This window comes from Lagenorhynchus albirostris, chromosome 7, assembly GCF_949774975.1.
Source record: "Lagenorhynchus albirostris chromosome 7, mLagAlb1.1, whole genome shotgun sequence".
NCBI lineage: Eukaryota > Metazoa > Chordata > Mammalia > Artiodactyla > Delphinidae > Lagenorhynchus > Lagenorhynchus albirostris.
In genome coordinates, this window is record NC_083101.1 from 35,111,650 (window position 1) to 35,132,626 (window position 20,977).

General features: G+C 41.6%; 2 protein-coding genes across 10 annotated transcripts in view; both read right to left on the bottom strand.

Annotated features, from left to right (window-relative positions):
* The window catches only part of DCAF10 (DDB1 and CUL4 associated factor 10), a 59,623-nt gene extending 46,657 nt beyond the window's left edge, over positions 1-12,966 (bottom strand). For all 4 annotated transcript variants that reach the window (XM_060154802.1, XM_060154801.1, XM_060154800.1 and 1 more), the window contains exon 1: positions 12,367-12,966. In XM_060154802.1, the coding sequence (XP_060010785.1) occupies positions 12,367-12,917 (551 nt within the window). In that variant the 5' untranslated portion in view covers positions 12,918-12,966. The remainder of the gene's footprint in view (positions 1-12,366) is intronic.
* Positions 12,967-15,176: 2,210 nt separating this feature from the next.
* On the bottom strand, positions 15,177-20,907 carry LOC132522840 (uncharacterized). Of its 6 annotated transcripts, none has more exons than XR_009541348.1 (3): positions 19,798-20,907; positions 18,528-18,728; positions 15,177-15,797 (listed from the first exon to the last, which is right to left on the bottom strand). XR_009541348.1 is itself a non-coding variant. In XM_060153388.1 (3 exons), exons 1-3 carry the CDS (start codon positions 20,875-20,877, stop codon positions 15,504-15,506), a joined length of 648 nt encoding a protein of 215 aa, XP_060009371.1. In that variant the 5' UTR covers positions 20,878-20,907; the 3' UTR covers positions 15,177-15,503. The 6 variants fall into 6 exon arrangements, 2 of the variants coding, with proteins under 2 accessions (XP_060009371.1, XP_060009372.1); XR_009541347.1 differs by having other exon boundaries at positions 19,348-20,907; XM_060153388.1 differs by lacking the exon at positions 18,528-18,728 and having other exon boundaries at positions 19,798-19,911; positions 20,638-20,907.
* Positions 20,908-20,977: the final 70 nt, after the last annotated feature.

The window sequence follows — 20,977 nt, forward strand, 5'->3', positions numbered from 1 at the left end:
GTATAAATAATCATTTCTTTTGTTGGTCAGAAGAGTCATGAAATGAAATTTTCTTTTTGTGCATAAAAGTAATGAATCAATGATTCTGGGAGAGTCTTAATCTTAAACATTGTACATAAGTGACCTATTGAAAAAAAGAGAGACCTATAAAACTGATAGTCTTTCTTTTTAATTAATTAATTTTATTTACTTTTGGCTGTGTTGGGTCTTTGTTGCTGTGCGCGGGCCTTCTCTAGTTGCGGTGAGCGGGGGCTACTCTTCATTGCGGTGCGCAAGGCTTCTCGTTGCGGTGGCTTCTCTTGTTGCAGAGCACAGGCTCTAGGCACGCGGGCTTCAGCAGTTGTGGCTTGCGAGCTCAGCAGTTGTGGCTCGCAGGCTCTAGAGCGCAGGCTCAGTAGTTGTGGCTCACGGGCTTAGCTGCTCCGTGGCACGTGGGATCTTCCTGGACCAGGGCTTGAACTCGTGTCTCCTGCATTGGCAGGCAGATTGCTAACCACTCTACCACCAGGGAAGTTCCATTTTTTTGGTTTTAATACCAAAAAATCTATTACAATAGATTACAATCTATTTTTGTACATGGCATGATTTGTAACTTTTTAAAATGGATGTCATTTGTCCCAGCATCAAAGCCTATACTTTTCTAAATGCTGTCTTTATCATACACAAGTTTTTTTGGGGGACTCTATATTCTAGTCTATCCAATACCACCACAGTATTTTAATTTCTAAAAGGTTTGACAAGTGGCAAAGCAAGCCCCTCATTGCCCTAATAAACATTTTTTGGGGTGCTAATGTCATACTTTCTCTTTCAAATGAATTTTAGATATAGCATTATCAGGTACTACTAAAAAATCTTGTTGGTATTTTTATTGGGATGCAGTATCTTTACAAATTAATTTGGTAGAATTTATATCATACAGTATTGAATCATCCCATCAGCAATATGCATAGTTTCCCACATATTCAAGATTTTCTTGGCAAGAGTATTGTAACAATCCTTGGAACTTTGAACATCCTTATACATTTAGAATTGACTTAGGAAGTTATGTACACACACACACACACACACACACAGATCCACCTGTGGGTTTTAATTGAGATTGTAATAAATCTAAAGAAAAGTTTGCACAGAATTGACATCTTGACAATATGGAGTCTTCCAATCCTTGAACATGTCATATCTCCATTTACAACAGAGATTTTCTCCATATGCATCATGCCTATCTTTTGTTATATCTATTCCTGGGTACTTGAGGTTTTTTTGATGCTTTTGTAAATGTTCTTTTTAAAATTGTTTCATTTGTTGCTGGTACACAGAAGAGTAACTGATTTTTAAAATATTATTTATCATCAATCTTGCTATTTTATTTAATAATTTATCATAGGTTATTTTAGGTTTTCTTTGTCAATAATCATATCTATAAACAGTTGCTTTGTTCTTTGTTTTAATATAAATTTATTTATTTATTTTTGGCTGCGTTGGGTCTTTGTTGCTGCGCACGGGCTTCTCTCTAGCTGTGGTAAGTGCGGACTACTCTTCGTTGTGGTACGTGGGCTCCTCATTGCAGTGGCTTCTCTTGTTGTAAAGCATAGGCTCTAGGCACATGGGCTTCAGTAGTTGTGGCATGCGGGCTCAGTAGTTGTGGCTTATGGGCTCTAGAGCACAGGCTCAGTACTTGTGGTGCACAGGCTTAGTTGCTCTGCGGCATGTGGAATCTTCCCGGACCAGGGCTCGAACTCATGTCCCTTGCATTGGCAGGCAGATTCTTAACCACTGTGCCACCAGGCAAGTTCCTGCTTTGTTCTTTTTAATACTTCTTTTCCTTGTTGCACTGGCTAGGACTTTCAGTACAATGTTCAATAGGAATGTTAATATAGCGTGCACTCTTATCTTGTTCCTTATCTTCAAGAATACATTCACCATTTCATCATTAAGCACAATGTTTGCTGTAGGGTTTATTTGTTTTGGTAGATTCCTATTATTGGATTAAAGAAATTAATTCTCTTCTACTTAAAATCTGCTGAGTGTTTTTTTCCATTAATATACATTAAAGTATATAAAACATTTTCTAACACTTATTGAAATTATCCTATAGTTTTCTTTTTAATATGTTAATGTAGTGATTTACATTAATTTATTTTCTAATGTTAAATCAATCTTTCATTTTTACCATATTGCTAGATTCAGTTGGCTAAAACGGTGGGTTCACATCTCTGGCTACCCTCCATTTGCAGATCTTGGCCCTGCAATTTCCTCATTGCCTCAATTCTCTAATCCTTTCAAACATAACTTTTTATATCTTACATTAGATATTTATGTTTTTCTCTAGCTTTTCTAATTATTCTCAGTTGGAGGGTTGGTCCAAACCAGTAGTAGATACTCCACTACTGGAAAGCTACAATCTCTACTTCTTGTATCAGAAAATATGTCCCCCTTTCATTCTGAATATTGTTTATTTGGGTATTCTCTTGATCAATCTAATGAGTGTTTTTCATTATTCTTTGTCTTTTTGAAGACACATTTTTCTGTTGAGTATTTCTACTTAATTTTTAGAATTTCACTAATTTTACTCTTTATTGCTGTATTTCTTTCCTTTTACTTTCTTCAGATTTACTTTACTACAACTTCACTATTTTTACTGTTTCTTGAGATGGACACTTAGCTAACTAATTTTCCTTGTCTTCCTTTTTAGTTTATTAAAGATTATAATTTTCCTACTGAGGATTTACTTATATCCCACAACTTTTGCAAGGTGGTACTTTCATTATCATTTAGTTCTAAATATTTCTAATTTCCATTATCATTTCTACTTTGACTTATGAGTTATTTATAAATGTTTCTTAACTTGAAAATACATGAGGTTTTTCTAGTTTTCTTTTAGTTACTAATTTCTAGCAATCACATTATACTGAGAAACTACTTAATGATAATCTTTTGAAATATGTGGCCTTACAGGAGAGCAATTTTTAAATCATCCTTGTATGTTTGCAAAAAAAAAAAAACCATGAGGCAGCTGTTACATACATATAGTCAAATGTGATATTCAAAAAACTATTAAATATTCAATAGTAATATAAATTAACATGAATACAAATTTTAAAACATTAAAAAATTAAACTAACCTATAGGTTATAAAAATGCTTGCCAAGTGGTATTAGTTCTAACTCAAATTGTTCATCAGATTATTCTAGTAATTCCCAATCATTTATTAATTTTTGGAAATTGTAGCCATAATCGTTTTTTTGACACAGATGCTTTTGTCTGAACCATGAACTGCCACAGGAAATTGCATAAAGCCCCTCCAAGAATTTCCATGTTAAACAGGTAGTCATTCATATAAAACACACTTATGGTTACCAAAGGGGAAAGGGAAGGAGGGAAGGATAAATAAGGAGTATGGGATTGACAGATACGAAAAACAGATAAGCAACAAGAATTTACTATATAGCACAGGGAATTATATTTAATATATTTTAACAACCTATAATGGAAAAAAATCTGAAAAAAATATAACTGAATCACTTTTCTGTACACCTGAAACTAACACAATATTGTAAATCAACTATACTTCAATTTTTAAAAATTCCTCATAAATAGGTAGTCATCAAGTAACCTGTAGACTTGATAAGTAAAAAAAAAAGTCACTCTTAATAGCAACAGAATTGTTCATGGGAGGTGAATTCTCTTTTCAGCTTTTGCTGCAGTTAACAGTAAGTATATTAAAAATTTTTTGGCCCTTATAATGCTTGCTGTTAATTTTTATATTCAATTACATTAATAACTAAGTCACAAAATAATTTATTGAGACATCATATTTAATTATATCAAACTTAATCCCTCAGCCCAAATGAGACATAATGTAATACAGCAGTTAACAGCATAAACCAGAATACAAATCTTTTGTTTTTCATGACCTTTCAGCTTCTCAGTTCTCTCAACTAAATGTTTCTGGTAAAGAGACTACTAATGTTGGCAGTCAAGTTCATTAATAGAGTGTTATTAATGTCCATGGTGGGCATGTATTCAGTGGCTTTTGGCAAACTTATCCCACTAAATAAATGTGAAATTCAGTAAGAATGATAAAATTAGGGAAGTACATCCCAGGAGTCATTCATGCATAAACCATCCTCATAGACCTCATTCACCTGCCATGGATTATATCCTGCAATGGGTATGCACACTTTGCCAAGAGAATTAATGTTTGGATGGTGCCTGCAGTAGTGCCATTACTCTCATCAGACTGCTCTTTTCATCTCTCTGGATCTCCCCAGAGGCTGCAGTTCCCACAAATGACCATGTGAGAATGACTGGGAAAGTGTGTGAGAAAGGCAGGCAGCCCCATACTAAGGGGAGCCAAATGGTCACTCAGCATTTGCCTATGGATTTTTTGTGTGTGTGGGAGGATACCTGGCATGGGGAGAAGAGCTTAGAATGGATGCTAAAAGTCTCTAGTAAGATGTTTCTTGGCAGGTTGCTGTGCCAGTTCTTAAATCTTTAGTTGCTATATAATGGGTTACTGAGAGATCCTATGGAAGGTGCTTAAGCACTAGGAAGGCACTCAGTGAGCTTGGGGCAGTAACTAACTACTCAACCACCATGGATATATATTAATATTTTAACAACTGGTACAGGTGAACCAATGTGTACTAGCTGAATATCAGGCCTGAATGCAGTATTCTATACATGCCCTTTAGAGCAAGATTTTAAGTGGTGCTGTTTCTGTCTTGTGTACCCTTACGTTTGTGTCTGCCTGCTTAACTGAGGTATACTATAATGTGTATTAACATCATCCCCGATGATGATAAATTTTTCTCTTTTCTCCTTGAAGTTATCAATTTTTGATGTATATAAATAAAAAACCCTCAATTTCAGAACTGTTTTATCTTCCAGGTGAATTGAGCTATTATCATTATGAAGTAACCTTCTAACTCTAGTAATTTTTTTTTTTTGCCTTAAAGCCTATTTTGTATATTAATATAGCTCACCAGCTTTCTTTTGTTTAGAATGTTTGATATGTCTTTCTCTATCCTTCTAGAATGTGTTTGATATATGCCTCTCTCTCCTATGTACAAGAAGTACTAGTACTTCTATATTATAATTAGTAATATTTGGATTTATTTTCAGCCATTCTTTGTGCTTTTTGTTATACCTTTTCTACTTTTTTCTCCTTTCCCTTTCTTGACTTCTTTTGGAATTTCTTCTTCTCATTCCAAAATTTTTTCTTCTACTAGTCTGGAAATACTATATTTACTTGTCTTTTGGTGGTACGCACACATTAAAGCCTAAAGTTAATATATCACAATTCTCCCTCAAAAAAAAGAAAAAAGGAATTTAGAGCATCCTTTCATAATTTATGCTATTGTTGTCTACTATTTTAGCTACATCTTTGTTAATCCCAAAAGAGAAAATCAGATTTAATTTTACATACAAATTTTCCACTTCCTTTGTTCTTCATTCCTTCTAATATCTCTGACCTTACAGTTCTGATTGGGTGCATATGTATTTATTTCATCTTTGTTCTTGACAAGAACAAAGAACCTATCTTTGCTAGGTACAGACATCTAGATTGGCAGTTTTTTCCAGCATAGTAAAAAATAATCACGACTGTCCTCTAATTTACATGATTATTGATGACTAATTGGCTTTCACTCACATAGTTACTCCTTTGAAGGTTTTTTTCTCTAGCTTTTATGATTTTATATTTGTTGTCCTGCAGTTTCACTACATGGCTAGGGAGAATTCCTGCTTGGGGTGTGCTGGGCTTCTTAAATCGTGGTTTGGTACCTTTCTTCAATTCTGGAAATCTCTCAGCTATTATTGCTTCAAGTTTGTTTTACCCTATTATCTATCTCATTTTCTTTAGGAACCGACCAAGTACATGATATGCATTTTCTCTCTACGCTTCATGTCACTAAGCCTCCTTCATATTTTCAGTCTCTGTCTCTCTTGTCTGCATTTTGGATAACTTCTTCACTTCTATTTTCCAATACACTAATTTTCTCTACAGCAGTGCCTAATGTGTTCTCATAGAGTATAGCCTAAGAAAGTCCCATATTATCTAATCTATTAATATCATATTTCCTTTTTCAAAATGTCATTTTAGGAGTTGACAGATTTATATTGACAGTGTTGCTATTGCTTAAAACATTTTTGGAATTCTTTAGAAATTACCTTCTAGTCCATGTATCCTTTCTTTTTTTTTTTTAAGTGCCAAATTCTAGTCTGGTCTCTATCAAATTCACAATTTTAATTCTTACCTTCTGTATCACCTCTTCTTTTTGTACTGAGAAGTCCTTGTGACAGTGGTTACGGTATCCAGTAAGCTGATTTAACTCATATATGACTGAAGGATATGAGAAATCATTTCATTTAACACAGTTTGTCATTTTATATAAAACCATTTTAAGTCCTATAAAAATCTGAGGTATATTAGTAGACGTAGTCAAAAGACTAAAAAATTAAAACACTGAACCATTTTCACCTACCACCTTGACATAAATGAAAAAGTATGGCAATGTGCAATATTGGCAAGGGTATGGGAAGACAAGTACTTTCATATGGGACTGACAGGAATAAGAATTGGTACAGTCTTCACAGAGGGCAGTTCAATAATAGGTATCCAGAATCTTCATAACCTTTGACTCATTCTAGGGACTTACCATAAGGGCATACATAAATCTAAAATATTTGTTTAGAGAGAGTTTATTTAAACTAATGAAAAATTTTAAATAATGTTGTAGAAATATATTCATTAACATAAATAATTTGTAATATATTATATGAAAAAAAGCAGGCTAAAAAATAGTTGATTCTATCTTTATGTTAAAATAAACATACACAGGGAGTTCCCTGACGGTCCAGTGGTTAGGACTTGGCACTTTCACTGCCATGGCCTGGGTTCAATCCCTGGTCAGGGAACTAAGATACCACAAGCTGCACAGCATGACCAAAAAAAAAAAAAAAAAAATTTTTTTTTAATAAATAAAATAAATATATACAAGGAAAAAATTCCTTATATAGCCATTCAATCTCTGGGATCATAAATGATATTTAGCTTCTTTTAGCTCATTTACTGCCTACGTTTTCTAAAGTACCTATTAATTGCATAATTACACATTATCAAATTATTTTAAGTACTAGAGTACCTAACCACCTTTTACAAAAATGTTACTATAGGAAAATGTAGCCCAGATTCAAACAAGAACTATCAGTAATATACTCCTCATTCTAATAGCACTGGCAATGAGAATTCCTTCTTCATAACTCATTCTATCCCTCTCACCCTCTACCTAAAATCCCACCTCCAAAGAGTAGAAATAGCTACTTCTGAAGGCCGGAGGTTGGGAGGAGAGGAACTGGGATATGTTGAAGAAAGCAACTGAAGGGTTATGAGGAACAGACTCCTGGTATTTTGGGAGAAGCTTTAGGAATAGGGCTTGAGGAAGGAAGTGGGGAGAGGAGGTTCCATGGATAAACTTCAGCAAAACAGTTTCTCCCCTCACCAATTTTCTCTGTATTCAGGTGCACAGTCACTGTTACAAGTCAACTGCTATAGGGAGAAACCCCAGAGATCCCAGAACTGAGTCTGATTAAGAAAAAGCATTTGCAACAGTGAAAGGAAACAGGGTGTACTCGCTCAGTGATTCCAGATTCTGTTGCTTTGTTCCTTTGTTAGCACATTTTATGTCTTTCTTCAGCCCAATTTTTTACTTTGTTAACCTATCTTCTTTCAGCTTCTCTAGCATGATATGCTGCTCCTCCAACCACAGGTCCTTTGACATACCAGTTCCTCCACCTAAAGTATTTCTATGCCCTTCCAAACACTATCTTGACTAATTTATCTTCTACTCATTTTTCCAATCTAGGTCAAGTGTCACTTTCTCAGGGAAACCTTGAAAACTCTAGTCCACAACAGATTCTTTCAAGCCTGTATCACAATTCGTAAATATACATTAAGAAATTATTTAGTATGGTTATTAATGTCTAGTTGAACCAATACGTCCCAAGACCAATGAAAGCGGTGCCATTAGCTGGTTTGCTCACCACTGCCACCTCTGCCTTGGAGCACAGCAAGTGCTCAACAAATATTGGGTTGGCCAAAAGGTTGTTCAGCTTTTTCTGTAAAATGGCTCTAGTAGCACTTAGGTGTCTTTAACTTCATTCAAAACAATTTTGTTAGATTGTATGTGACAGCTGTTATATCAGTGTGCATTTTTAAAAAACTTATCAAAATTGATGAATTTTTGTGTAGCCATTTTATTATTGAAGATGGAAGAAAAAAAGCACATTTTCGTCATATGCTTTATTATTTCAAGAAAGGTAAAAACACAACTGAAATGCAAAAAAAGATTTGTGCAGTGTATGGAGAAGGCGCTGTGACTGATCAAACGTGTCAAAAGTGGTTTGCGAAGTTTCATGCTGGAGATTTCTTGTTGGACGATGTTCCATGGTTGGGTAGATCAGCTGAAGTTGATGGCGATCAAATTGAGACATTAATTGAGAACAGTCAACGTTATACCATGCGGGAGATAGCCGACATACTCAAAATATCCAAATCAAGCACTGAAAATCATTTACACCGGCTTGGTTATGTGAATCACTTTGATGTTTGGGTTCCACATAAGTTAAGCAAAAAAACCTTCTTCCCCGTATTTCTACATGCGATTCTCTACTTAAACGTAATGAAAACTTTTTTTTTTTTTTTTTTTCCCCGGTACGCGGGGCCTTTCACTGTTGGGGCCTCTCCTGTTGCGGAGCACAGGCTCCGGACGCGCAGGCTCAGGGGCCATGGCTCACGGGCCCAGCCGCTCCGCGGCATGTGGGATCTTCCCAGACCGGGGCACGAACCCGTGTCCCCTGCATCAGCAGGTGGACTCTCAACCACTAAGCCATCAGCGAAGCCCAGGAAAACGTTCCATTTTTAAAACAAACTGTGACGGGCAATGAAAAGTGGATACTGTACAATAATGTGGAACGGAAAAGATCGTGGGGCAAGTGAAATGAACCACCACCAACCACACCAAAGGCTGGTCTTCATCCGAAGAAGGTGATGTCGTGTATATGGTGGGATTGGAAGGGAGTCCTCTATTTTGAGCTCCTTCCAAAAAAACCAAATGATTAATTCCAACAAGTACTGCTCCCAGTTAGACCAACTGTAAGCATCACTCAATGAAAAGTGTCCAGAATTAGTCAACAGAAAATGCATAATCTTCCAACAGGATAACACAAGACTGCATGTTTCTTTGATGGCCAGGCAAAAACTGTTAACAGCTTGGCTGGGAAGTTCTGATTCACCCGCCGTTTTCACCAGATATTGCACCTTCAGATTTCCATTTATTTAGGTCTTTACAAAATTCTCTTAATGGAAAAAATTTCAATTCCCTGGAAGACTGTAAAAGGCACCTGGAACAGTTCTTTGCTCAAAAAGATAAAAAGTTTTGGGAAGATGGAATTATGAAGTTGCCTGAAAAATGGCAGAAGATAGTGGAACAAAAGGATGACTATGTTGTTCAATAAAGATCTTGGTGAAAACAGAAGGCACTTTTTGGCCAACCCAATATTTGCTGAACGAGGGAGGGAATGAATGAATGAATGAATGAACAGCTAAGCAAATGACTAAGAATCCAGAGGCCTTGATGGGGTAAGAGTTGTATTATCTATGTCCGCTCATGGTGGAACCATGTGTAAATTTTTTCCTTTGATTGCTGTTGAACTTGTTCCTGTACTCACAAAACAAAGTTTAAAAAATATATATATCACTCTGAGCCTCCTGCTCCAGCTCCATGGCCCGGCCAGCTCCCTCCCTCCCTCCCCTGCAGCCAGATGCCTGCCCTCCCCCCTCCGCAGCCCCCCACACACACACACAGAGCAGCTGCAGGCAGCCGCTGACTTTCGAGGCTGAGTCATCACTACAGAGTGGGAAGGGCAGCAGCGGCAGAGAATCCAAACCTCAAAGGTGGTATCACAAAGTACCTTTTCTCCAAGTTGGGGGCTCAGAGGGGCACCATCATGAGCAACGTTACCACTGTGAAGGAAGGTTGGGTTCAGAAGAGGGGAGAATATATAAAAAACTGGAGGCCAAGATATTTCCTTTTGAAGACAGATGGCTCATTCATAGGATATAAAGAGAAACCCCAAGATGTGGATTTACCTTATCCCCTCAACAACTTTTCAGTAGCAAAATGCCAGTTAATGAAAACAGAACGACCAAAGCCAAACACATTTATTATCAGATGTCTCCAGTGGACCACTGTTAATAGAGAGAACATTTCATGTAGACACTCCAGAGGAAAGGGAAGAATGGACAGAAGCTATCCAAGCTGTGGCAGACAGACTCCAGAGGCAAGAAGAGGAGAGAATGAATTGTAGTCCAACTTCACAAATTGATAATATAGGAGAGGAAGAGATGGATGCTTCTACAACCCATCATAAAAGAAAGGCAGAAAACATCTTACTCCCCTCCTCAGCACAACATTTATATGTGTGGAAGAAATATGTTAACAACTGCCATTTGCAAAAACTGTTAGCCAATTATCTTATGATATGCTATTACATTGGTGTGGATGGTTTTTAATCAGGTGAATCTTAAACCTGTCATTGTTTAAGACCAAATAATTGAAACATCACTTTATTTCAGTGTTTCAGCAATTAGCACTGAATGTTGAAAGGGCTTGTTAGGAAGTTGTGATTGATGTGCCGTCATACTACTTTATATAATTTGCATTTTTCCCTTACTGTTTTAATACTATTTTAGAAACTTGGAAATAAAGTGTTTTCCCTAATGATATGGTCCTTTTCTATTTACCATTCTATGTTCTCCTGAAAGCAGAAGCTGAAATGGCTCTGGTGTACTTCATGCTTGGTGCCCTAGCCTCACTAATGTCAGCAGGAAAGTGAACAATCTTGCAAGTTATAGCTTTTTATTTTGGTAGCTGCTTCTGAGCCAATGAGGGGAACAGATTTTTTCTTCCCTCAGTGCTCCAGAATAATAAGCGCCAATTTATATATTTATAAGAATTGTAAATTATGGTTTTCATTGCTACAGAAAATTGAAAAGCAACTCCCTATTGAAAAAGTGGTATTTTAAGATTAACGGTACAAGTATTCAAAATAGATGAACATGCCATATTTAATGTTAGAATATATTTGTTATAATAGATTTTAAATTAATCTTCAGGTAGGAAAATGCTAATTGTTAAGGTAATTATCCATGTAATTTGGTATTAGTACAGTGATTAAGAACTCTGGAGTTAGACTGCCTGAATTCAAATCCTCTTTTTCCTATGTGCTAACCATGTGAACTTGGTGAGCTTTACAGTTACAACTTAGATTCAGTTAATCATCCTTTCCTTACCTGAAATTTCTATTCTAATTAGAATAATATTCTATACTTGATCTTGGCCAAATTTCTGAGAACCCTGTATGTCTTCCTTGAAGACTAATCCTCTATTTGTTAGTTGAATTGTATCCCTCTTTTCTTTTGAGTCACCTTAACCACGCTCTGCCCTTGTTCCTCAGTTACTGCAAAGAGAAAAACACAATCTAGCTTTACCCACCTTCTCAGAGAGAAAAAAGCTTCTTGTGCTCATGTATGTGCACATGTACACAATTTGAAATTTGACTGCGCTCATAAATTTAACGTCATATCCTGATTATTCTCACCCTTTGAGTAATAAACTACCTCGTTCAGTAAAAAAATATATATATACATACATATATCACTTTGAAAATTCTCCATAGCCCAAAGTAAACCGAGGCCAAACATGAAATTTTAGTCAGCCAGGAGAAAGGCTGGATACCCTTAACAGAAGAATGTAGTCTAGCGTGGAACTTCACAGATGTCCCACATCACAACATACCTCTCTGCAGTGTCTTAGTATCTTACTGGAGCAAAGGAACGACGGACCGCGCACTTGTCCCCTCAGGGCAAGTCAGCACAGGGAACAGGGAGTCTGCAGGCTCCGTACCCTTGACCAAGCTTAGGTGGGAAAAACACAAGCCTAGTGTGACAGGGAAAGAACGGGCATTTATTCAAAGTGTACTTATTGAGCATCTACGGTGTGCCAGCAAACCCTAGCTCTGGACTGGCTCTGACAGACCTGTCGGGGGGCTTTTGGCACTTCTCCTTCACAGAGCGCCGGTCCTGAAGGGGAGCAAACCAGTCCCGGGCTCGCCTACCTCCAAGGGCCGGACGGAGCCTGCAATAGCGACAGAGTGCTTCATAAAGAGCCAGGGGCACGAAGGCCGGCCGCCCCAAACGGACTCTCAAACCCCGGCCCGGGCCGAGCGAGCGGGCCCCGGGCAGCCGCCCACCGGCAGCCGCGCCACGCGGAGACGGGTCCCCGCCCTCCGAGGGGCCGCGCTTACCCGTCGGGCGAGTACTCGAGGTTGAAGACGGCCCCATGGGTGCGGGTGCTGAGGTACACCGAGTCCGCGGGATGGATGGAACCATAGAGGTTAGTCATGGTGCGGAAATTGTCTCGTGCCGGATCCACGAACAGCCCGCGGCCCAGGCTGCGCTCTCTCAGCCACCCGAACAGCTGGGCGCCAGGGCCGCCCAGGCGGGCGCTGAGGCAGTGCCGGCCCCGGCTCCCGGCCCTGCAGTCAGGCCCAGGTTGCCGGCGCGGCGGGGAGGGCGGTGACTGCTCTTCCTGGGCGGAAGCGGCTGAGGGCTTTAGAGCTCCGGGCGGCCGGAGCTCCCCCGCGCGCCCAGCCTGGGGCTGCGAAGGGGCGCAGGGGTGGCGAGGGCTCCCGCAGGGCGACGGGGGAGGGGCTGCGTCAGCCCCCGGCTGTAGCGACGGGGGCGGAGAAGGGAGCGGCCCGGCAGCTACAGCCTGTCTCGCGTGGGGTGCTGGCTCCTCAGCCCCGGCTCCGGCCGCCCTGTCCCCTCCGGGGCTACCGGGCCCGAAGGGAAACATGACCAACGCACCGACCCCCAGCTCCTGGCTGCTGCCCCGCCCGCCGACACCTCGGCGCTCCCGCCCCAGCCGCCACTTCCGGCGTACGTTGGCCTAACCCCACCGGCTGGGAAACCCGAGCCGCCTCTCGGCCATCATCCGCTGGGGACCAAGAAAGCAGGGACACCGCCCGACTGTGGGTACCGCGTCCCGGAGGGTTGGAGGTCTGGAGCGACTAGGTGCGTGGGCGCGCAACTGAGGATGCCCAGGGTCTGGGCTGCATGGAGTAACTTTAGCATCTGGGCACCGCTTGTGACATTATCAGTATGTGGTTGTCAGTGACCAGACTGTGTCCTTGGGGATGACAGGGCCTGACTAGTCAGTCCAAGAGGCTGGGTATGATTATGTACTGTTTACATAATCATCTCTACACTGAGACCAGCGAAGGTAAGAAATGACCATATTATGGGCTGCTCACGCATAGTAAGTAGCATGGTGTACTGCCTACACAGCCTGGGAATCTAGGGACTCGGGTTAACTTCTGCACTAAAAAGCCCTGGTTTGTACATTGCCTGGAAATGGGGCTTACTGGTGCGCTGGAGCTCTGCCCAACTCCCAGTTACTTGACCTACTAGGTCAAGACTTTATCAAGGCCAAAGCCTTCTTCTCTGCAGGAAGGAACATATATCCAGTCAGGAGTCACTGAGGGGAGCTGAAGACCTGAATCAATTCAGCCTTACAAGCAATAGAGCCCACCGTCAGTCCTGCTTACCTCTGCCAAGCAGGGCATAACAGATGCAAGGCCCTTCACCACTGCTGTTGAAGACAAATACATAGGACTTGTTTGCAGAAAAAGATTAACGAACTGGTGTGTTTCTTGGGGAGGGAAGGAGAGTCTTCAATGAAGGGAAGCCTGAGGTATAAGAAGAGGTAGGTATAAGAACTGACAACCCTTCTAGGCCTTGATCAAGACCTGAGTTATAGAAAGCTCCCATCTGGTGACTGTTTAGGATAGTCTGAAAGATCTCAAAAGTAAAGGAATGAGACTCAGAGAGGGCTGAACATTCAGCAGTTCCTCCCACCAGCAAAGTTAGTAGTTATTCAACTCTTCTGTCCATGAGCTGACTGAAAAATGGCAAGAAGCAAGTGTCCAGTGTTCAGAGAAGATCAAGGCAGCCATTACTCTGGAGATATTCCCCATGTTAGGGGTAGAGGTCTGTTTTATAATTAACAAATAATGTCCCTTAGTGACCTACAACTTCTGGCTGCAACCGATACTTAATAAAGGCCCTCTACTTGATTCCCGAGTTATGGCCAATGGCTAAAATTATTTTGGTGTATAAAACCTTGACCATGATATATTCACCAATGTTATTAACTTTCTCAATAAGTAAAATAAAACTCAATATTTTTCCTTTTTTTTTTATGCCCCTGCCTCCTCCCCTCAAAAGTCAGTTTTAAAAGGTTACATATTCTAAGGTATTTAAGATATAGTTCCAACAGAATAACACAAGCTCTGCAACAAGAGTTGTGCTGTCTCAAGATAACCAGGTTTCACAGTTCAGGCAATTCAAAATTAACTATCGCCCTAAAACTGATTAAGAACTATTCCCTGGCAATTTAGAGAATCTAACGAAGTCAAATGGAAACAAAGACATTTTGTAGGTTTGCATGTACCTCTATCAGTTAGATAATGAAAATGTCTCCTGAAAAGTTAAGACAGCCACACACTTAAGGCAGTGGTGGTTGTAACATGCAGAACAAGTCGCTTAGTAATGTCAGGGTTGGTTTTTTCTTATACTTCTTAAAATATGAGAACCTTCTTGTTCCAAATAATTTTTACTAAACCCTAAAATAAGGATAAACTACATAAGGACTAAAATTCTATTGAGATGACCATGATTTAAATAAAAATCACTGGAGGTTAATGGAGAAGGCACTAAAGATAGAACAACTTGGTGCCTGCTTCTGTTTACCCACTGCCTTTCAGAGCCTTTATATACCATCATGTTAACACAGAATTGATTTCAAACCACAGTCTAGGGCTTCCCTGGTGGTGCAGTGGTTGAGAGTCCGCCTGCCAATGCAGGGGACACGGGTTCGTGCCCTGGTCCGGGAAGATCCCACATGCCGCGGAGCGGCTAGGCCCGTGAGCCGTAGCTGCTGAGCCTGCGCGTCCGGAACCTGTGCTCTGCAATGGGAGAGGCCACAACAGTGAGAGGCGCGCGAACTCCCCCCCCAAAAAAACAAAACACAGTCTATATAGACCAATTTCCATGTAACACTATTTTTAAAAGCTAAAATATGTTCAACTTCAATTGCTGAAATTCACAGATATCAGTTCATCAGAAATGCCTAAAGCATCCTCTGAACTCCTTCGTCCCTGATGCTCCTTTCACATCACAACAAAAGTAAAAAAGTAAAAGGTTTCCCCGAGGCCCAGATATCACATGTCCCTTAGGATCTATCTCATCAAGCAGGCAGGGAACAAATTTATTTACTTTCTTCCCTATCCATTGACTAAACATTTAAAAAAATTACTTCCCAACTGGTGTCTTATAATGCAATGTGCTGGAAATGTAAACACTGGCCTTTCTGTTCAGACTTTTATACTTTGGGAGCAGCAGGTTCACTCCTGATGTCTTTGACATCATTGGTTCTGCCCATCAAATAGAATTCTTTGTTGGGAACAAGACTGACAAAATGAGCAAGGCAGTTGGACATGGCATAAAAAGCTGAAATTGCAGCTATATCCCAGGCATCTTCTTGGTTGAATCCGTGCACCTCGAGCTTTTTGAAATGGTCATCTGTTATGTCATCAGCTCGGGAAATAGCAAGTGCAAATTCCAGCATTGCCTTTTCCCAGGCAGGGAGGTCAAACTTTCTCCAGTTCACACAGACCTGCAAGAAAACACACAGTTAGAAGCAGAATCTCTGTCCATCACAATACAGCCAATAAAACACAAGGCCCAACAAAATAAGCATTAATGAAAAAACCCAAGATTAGAGTAAAGAGGCAAAGTCAGGCCACAATAAACTTTCCAGACAGGTAAGTATCTTGGTCAAGTTCAATATAATGCAAACCTGGAACTCTAGCTCTGCTGGGAAATCTTCTTTGCTCACTCCAACTACTTCTTTCTCCTCTAAACACCCATTTCATCAGAAACCTCAGAAACAAGACTCAGAGACTCTTAATACATAAGGACCCCCAAATACCAACCTTTTTGTATGAGAAAAGTGAAGCTTAGATAATTATCCCTTTGTCCCCACTTAATCCTAAATGACACAATATTTGCAAAATTAATAGCTGATACTTAAGCAATGAATATGTGCTAAGCATGTAGTCAATGCTTCATATTAACTGTCTCATGTAATTCTTATAAAAATCCTAGGAAGCAATGCTTTTTATCACTCCCCATTTTATTGGCAAAGAAACTGAAGCTCAGAGAGGTCACACACTTCCCCAAGGTCACACAGCTAGAGAGTGACAGAGCTGGGATATGAATCCAAGTGTATTTGATTCCAATGACTATACTAATAATCATTACCCTTGCTAAAGCAAAATACTGGAAACCATTAACCACCTAAAAATAGGAAGAATAGTCCAGCAAACAATAGTGTGACACTATATCCTATGGTCATTAGGGAGACAATGCTTGAGAGACTGATCCTGGATGAGCAAAGGTCTGGCGAGTAGGCAGAAGGATCTCAGCAGGGAAAAGGGGATGATGCACCTATCTCGTTTAGCTTCTGGCTGGCAACAAAAGGCCCTCAGGGAACAATTTTCAAGGTCTCCACTCAGGTGGGGTCAGGAGGGAAGGCTGGGGGATAGGAAGACTGAATCTGAAAGTGAAATTAAGAAAACACTCCCATTTACCATTGCAACAAAAAGAATAAAAAATCTAGGAATAGGGGCTTCCCTGGTGGCGCAGTGGTTGAGAGTCCTCCTGCCGATGCAAGGGACACGGGTTTGTGCCCCGGTCCGGGAAGATCCCACATGCCACGGAGCGGCTGGGCCCGTGAGCCATGGCCACTGAGCCTGCGCGTCCGGAGCCTGTGCTCCGCAACAGGAGAGGCCACAACAGTGAGAGGCCCGCGTACCGCCAAAAAAAAAAAAAAAAGTATGAAATTAGAACACTCCCTAACACCATACACAAAAATAAACTCAAAATGGGTTAAAGACCTAAATATAAGGCCAGAAACTATCAAACTCTTAGAGGAAAACATAGGCAGAACACTCTATGACATAAATCACAGCAAGATCCTTTTTGACCCACCTCCTACAGAAATGGAAATAAAAACAAAAATAAACAAATGGGACTTAATGAAACTTAAAAGCTTTTGCACAGCAAAGGAAACCATAAACAAGACCAAAAGACAACCCTCAGAATGGGAGAAAATATTTGCAAATGAAGCAACTGACAAAGGATTAATCTCCAACATTTACAAGCAGCTCATGCAGCTCAATAACAAAAAAACAAACAACCCAATCCAAAAATGGGCAGAAGACCTAAACAGACATTGCTCCAAAGAAGCTATACAGATTGCCAACAAACACATGAAAGAATGCTCAACATCATTAATCATTAGAGAAATGCAAATCAAAACTACAATGAGATATCATCTCACCAGTCATCAAAAAATCTAGAAACAATAAATGTTGGAGAGGGTGTGGAGAAAAGGGAACCCTCTTGCACTGTTGGTGGGAATGTAAATTGATACAGCCACTATGGAGAACAGTATGGAGGTTCCTTCAAAAACTACAAATAGAACTACCATATGGCCCAGCAATCCCACTACTGGGTATATACTCTGAGAAAACCATAATTCAAAAAGAGTCAGATGTGGCACATATATACAATGGAATATTACTCAGCCATAAAAAGAAACGAAATTGAGTTATTTGTAGTGAGGTGGATGGACGTACAGTCTGTCATACAGAGTGGAGTAAGTCAGAAAGGGAAAAACAAATACTGTATGCTAACACATATATATGGAACCTAAGGAAAAAAAAAGGTCATGAAGAACCTAGGGGCAAGACAGGAATAAAGACACAGATCTACTAGAGAATGGACTTGAGGATACAGGGAGGGGGAAGGGTAAGCTGTGACAAAGTGAGAGAGTGGCATGGACTTATATATACTACCAAACGTAAAATAGATAGCTAGTGGGAAGCAGCCGCATAGCACAGGGAGATCAGCTTGGTGCTTTGTGACCACCTAGAGGGGTGGGATAGGGAGTGTGGGAGGGAGGGAGACGGAAGAGTTAAGAGATATGGGAACATATGTATATATATAACTGATTCACTTTGTTATAAAGCAGAAACTAACACACCATTGTAAAGCAATTATACTCCAATAAAGATGTTAACAAAAAAAAATAAAAAGAAGCCACCGCAATGAGAAGCCTGCGCACCACAACAAAGAGTAACCCTCGCTCACCGCAACTAGAGAAAGCCTGGGCGCAGCAACGAAGACCCAACACAGCCAAAAATAAATAGATAAATAAATAAATTTACAACAGGAAAATCAGCATGCAGTTCATTTGTAATTTTTAGAATCCAGTGAACTAAAAAAATTTAAAGATTCATTCAAATACTACTTCCTTCAGGACACCTATCTTGACTCCTACCTTCCTCCCACAGAGGCAATCATTTCATCCTTTGTATTCTCAGGGCTGACACCCTAATCAGGTTGTTACAGACACCGTAACCCTTGGTATTTTCACGTGGTGACAGTGAACTCCCCCAGGGCATGGAAGGTGCTTCAGCTGAATTTCTGGCTCAGAGCAAAAGCTCAATTAGTCTTGTTGATAGAAAGTTACAGACTCCACCTGTCAACAAAGAAAAGGAACCAAGAGATACCACTTTTCCAACTTCTCAAGTAGCACAGATTTCTAAAAAGGAAGTGTTGGGAAAGAGTCCAGAAGGCCGTGGTCCGGCCCAACCTCTCCGAAGGGCAACTCGGTCATTTCCCCGAGGGAAATACTGAGAAATGGTAAGGTGTATCCCAGAGGCAGTCGAGGGCAGCACCGCCCCTGCTGCACTGGCTCCAGGCCGTCAAGCCCCCCAAACAAGAAGCGGTCCTAATCCACCCAGGCGGATCTGCTGGGAAGACCCCACGCTCTGGCCGAAAGCAAGACGCGGACTCGACGCTGGAAAGCGCGCCGCCGACTGCACTGGCCCGGGCCTCATCTGCATTTCCCAGTCGCAGCGGCCACTTTCACACCAAGAAAAGGCTGCACACGCCGTTCCGAAACGCGAACTTCGCAACCGCTGCCCAATTGGACCCCAACACCGCACTGGCGTGCTGCCTTAGTCTGGGTCCGCGGCTCGGAGACTGTCTCCGCACACTTGCTTGCGGTCTTGGCTTCCAGCCACTTGCACGTGGACGGACCTCTGCATCCCCAGGCCTGCCCGCCACCCCGGCCTCGGCCATGCGCTGTCACTCACCATCGGCCGCACGACGCCAAGGCGGCAAAGCACTGACACAGCGGCACGCGGCGTGAAGGCCAGGTGCCCTTCCCATGTGCCCAGCCCTCTGGGCCCGACGTGCAGGGCACCGCCTGCGAGATGCTTTCAACCTAACCCCTCCAGGCCTGAGCTTCAGGTGTCAGGTGACTACTCTTCTCCAGGCCTCTGATTTCATCTGTGGACTTGGGAATGAGCCAGACGGATGCCCACGTGCTTCCCACACAGAAGTGCCCTTGATATGCCTCCTCAGCCAGGTTTGGGCCGAGTTTCTGACAGAGACTCCTCTATTGATGTGGGGGTGCCTGAGGGACAATCCAGGGACCATTTCCTGACCTCTCACTCTGTCTGGCCCAGACCCGACGTCATTGAGTACTATACAGGCATGGCCTTGGGTCAGCCGCGATCAACGTAGTCGTGGTCACCGAATACCTCCTGGATCCAGACCCTCTGGAACTGGGTTGGAGTGGGGAGGAGAGAAAAAGAATCTGTGCCATTCCTTCTGCAAAAGGTAACCGACCAAGAACAGCTCCTGTGATAATCTGACTGCAAAACAACAAAAGTTACACTTCAGTTGGCCTCTATTATCTTATTCAGTTGGCTCAGCAGCATCTTACAGAATTTCAAGGGTATGTTAGAGATCATCTGTCTTAAACATCCTAAAACTCTAAAAATTAAGGTTGGAAGCAGATACCTCAGAGATGGGCAGAAGAAATGGAGGACAGCTAAAAGCCATCGGTCAGAGCCAAGCCTTTCCAGTCCCCAGGAGCTCTGACTCCTACTGGATTATCTGACCGAGTGCTAATTGGAGGTGCCAGTTGACAGATGAAACTGTGATTTCAAGTGAGAGCCCTGAAAGTCAGAAGGGCAGACCTGACATGCTATTGATTTGCAATTCAGCTGCTTCTCACATAGGCAACTAAAGCGTGCTCCAGCGACAGCAGCAGCAAGGATTTAAGTGCAGTTACTGATTTTTCCCAGGCCATATAGGGGCAGCTCAATTATGTGGAAATATGCATGTGATATGTATATATTTGCGGGGAAAAAAAAAGCCTAGGGAGAAACGCACACCAAAATGTTAACATTCATTCATTCACCAGGTATTATCTATTTCGTGCCAGAACCTGCGCTACCAAGAATGAGAACTAGCTGACAGCCTAGCAAGGGAGACAAACGGGGCTGCAAGACTAACACGTTTCATTTTCTTCTGATTCTTCCCTGTGTCTTCCACAATGTGGATAGATACAAGTTTCCCACTGAAAAAGAAAATACTTTTCCTGGCAAAAGGTCAGCAGTCCTTCTGAGGCCGGAGTCAGAAGAGAGAGCCAACTCCTGAAGGCCCTCTGCTAACTTCCCAAGGTTCCCACGGAAAGAAAGGTGGCGGCGTCTTGTATCCCACTCTGCAATCCGAGACACTGGAAGTGGGTGCTCCGCGACTGACTCAAGCTGCGCGTTTCTGCTGCGGACCTGCAGACAGACTGCAGGACAGGCGGGGGCTAGAGACACAATCATAGCCACCTTGAGAGAACCCGCCGGCCCAGGACTAACCGGCTTCACAACAGGTTCAAGTCCCACAGGCCTGTGCTGCCGGAAACGGAAAGCCTGGGGCGGG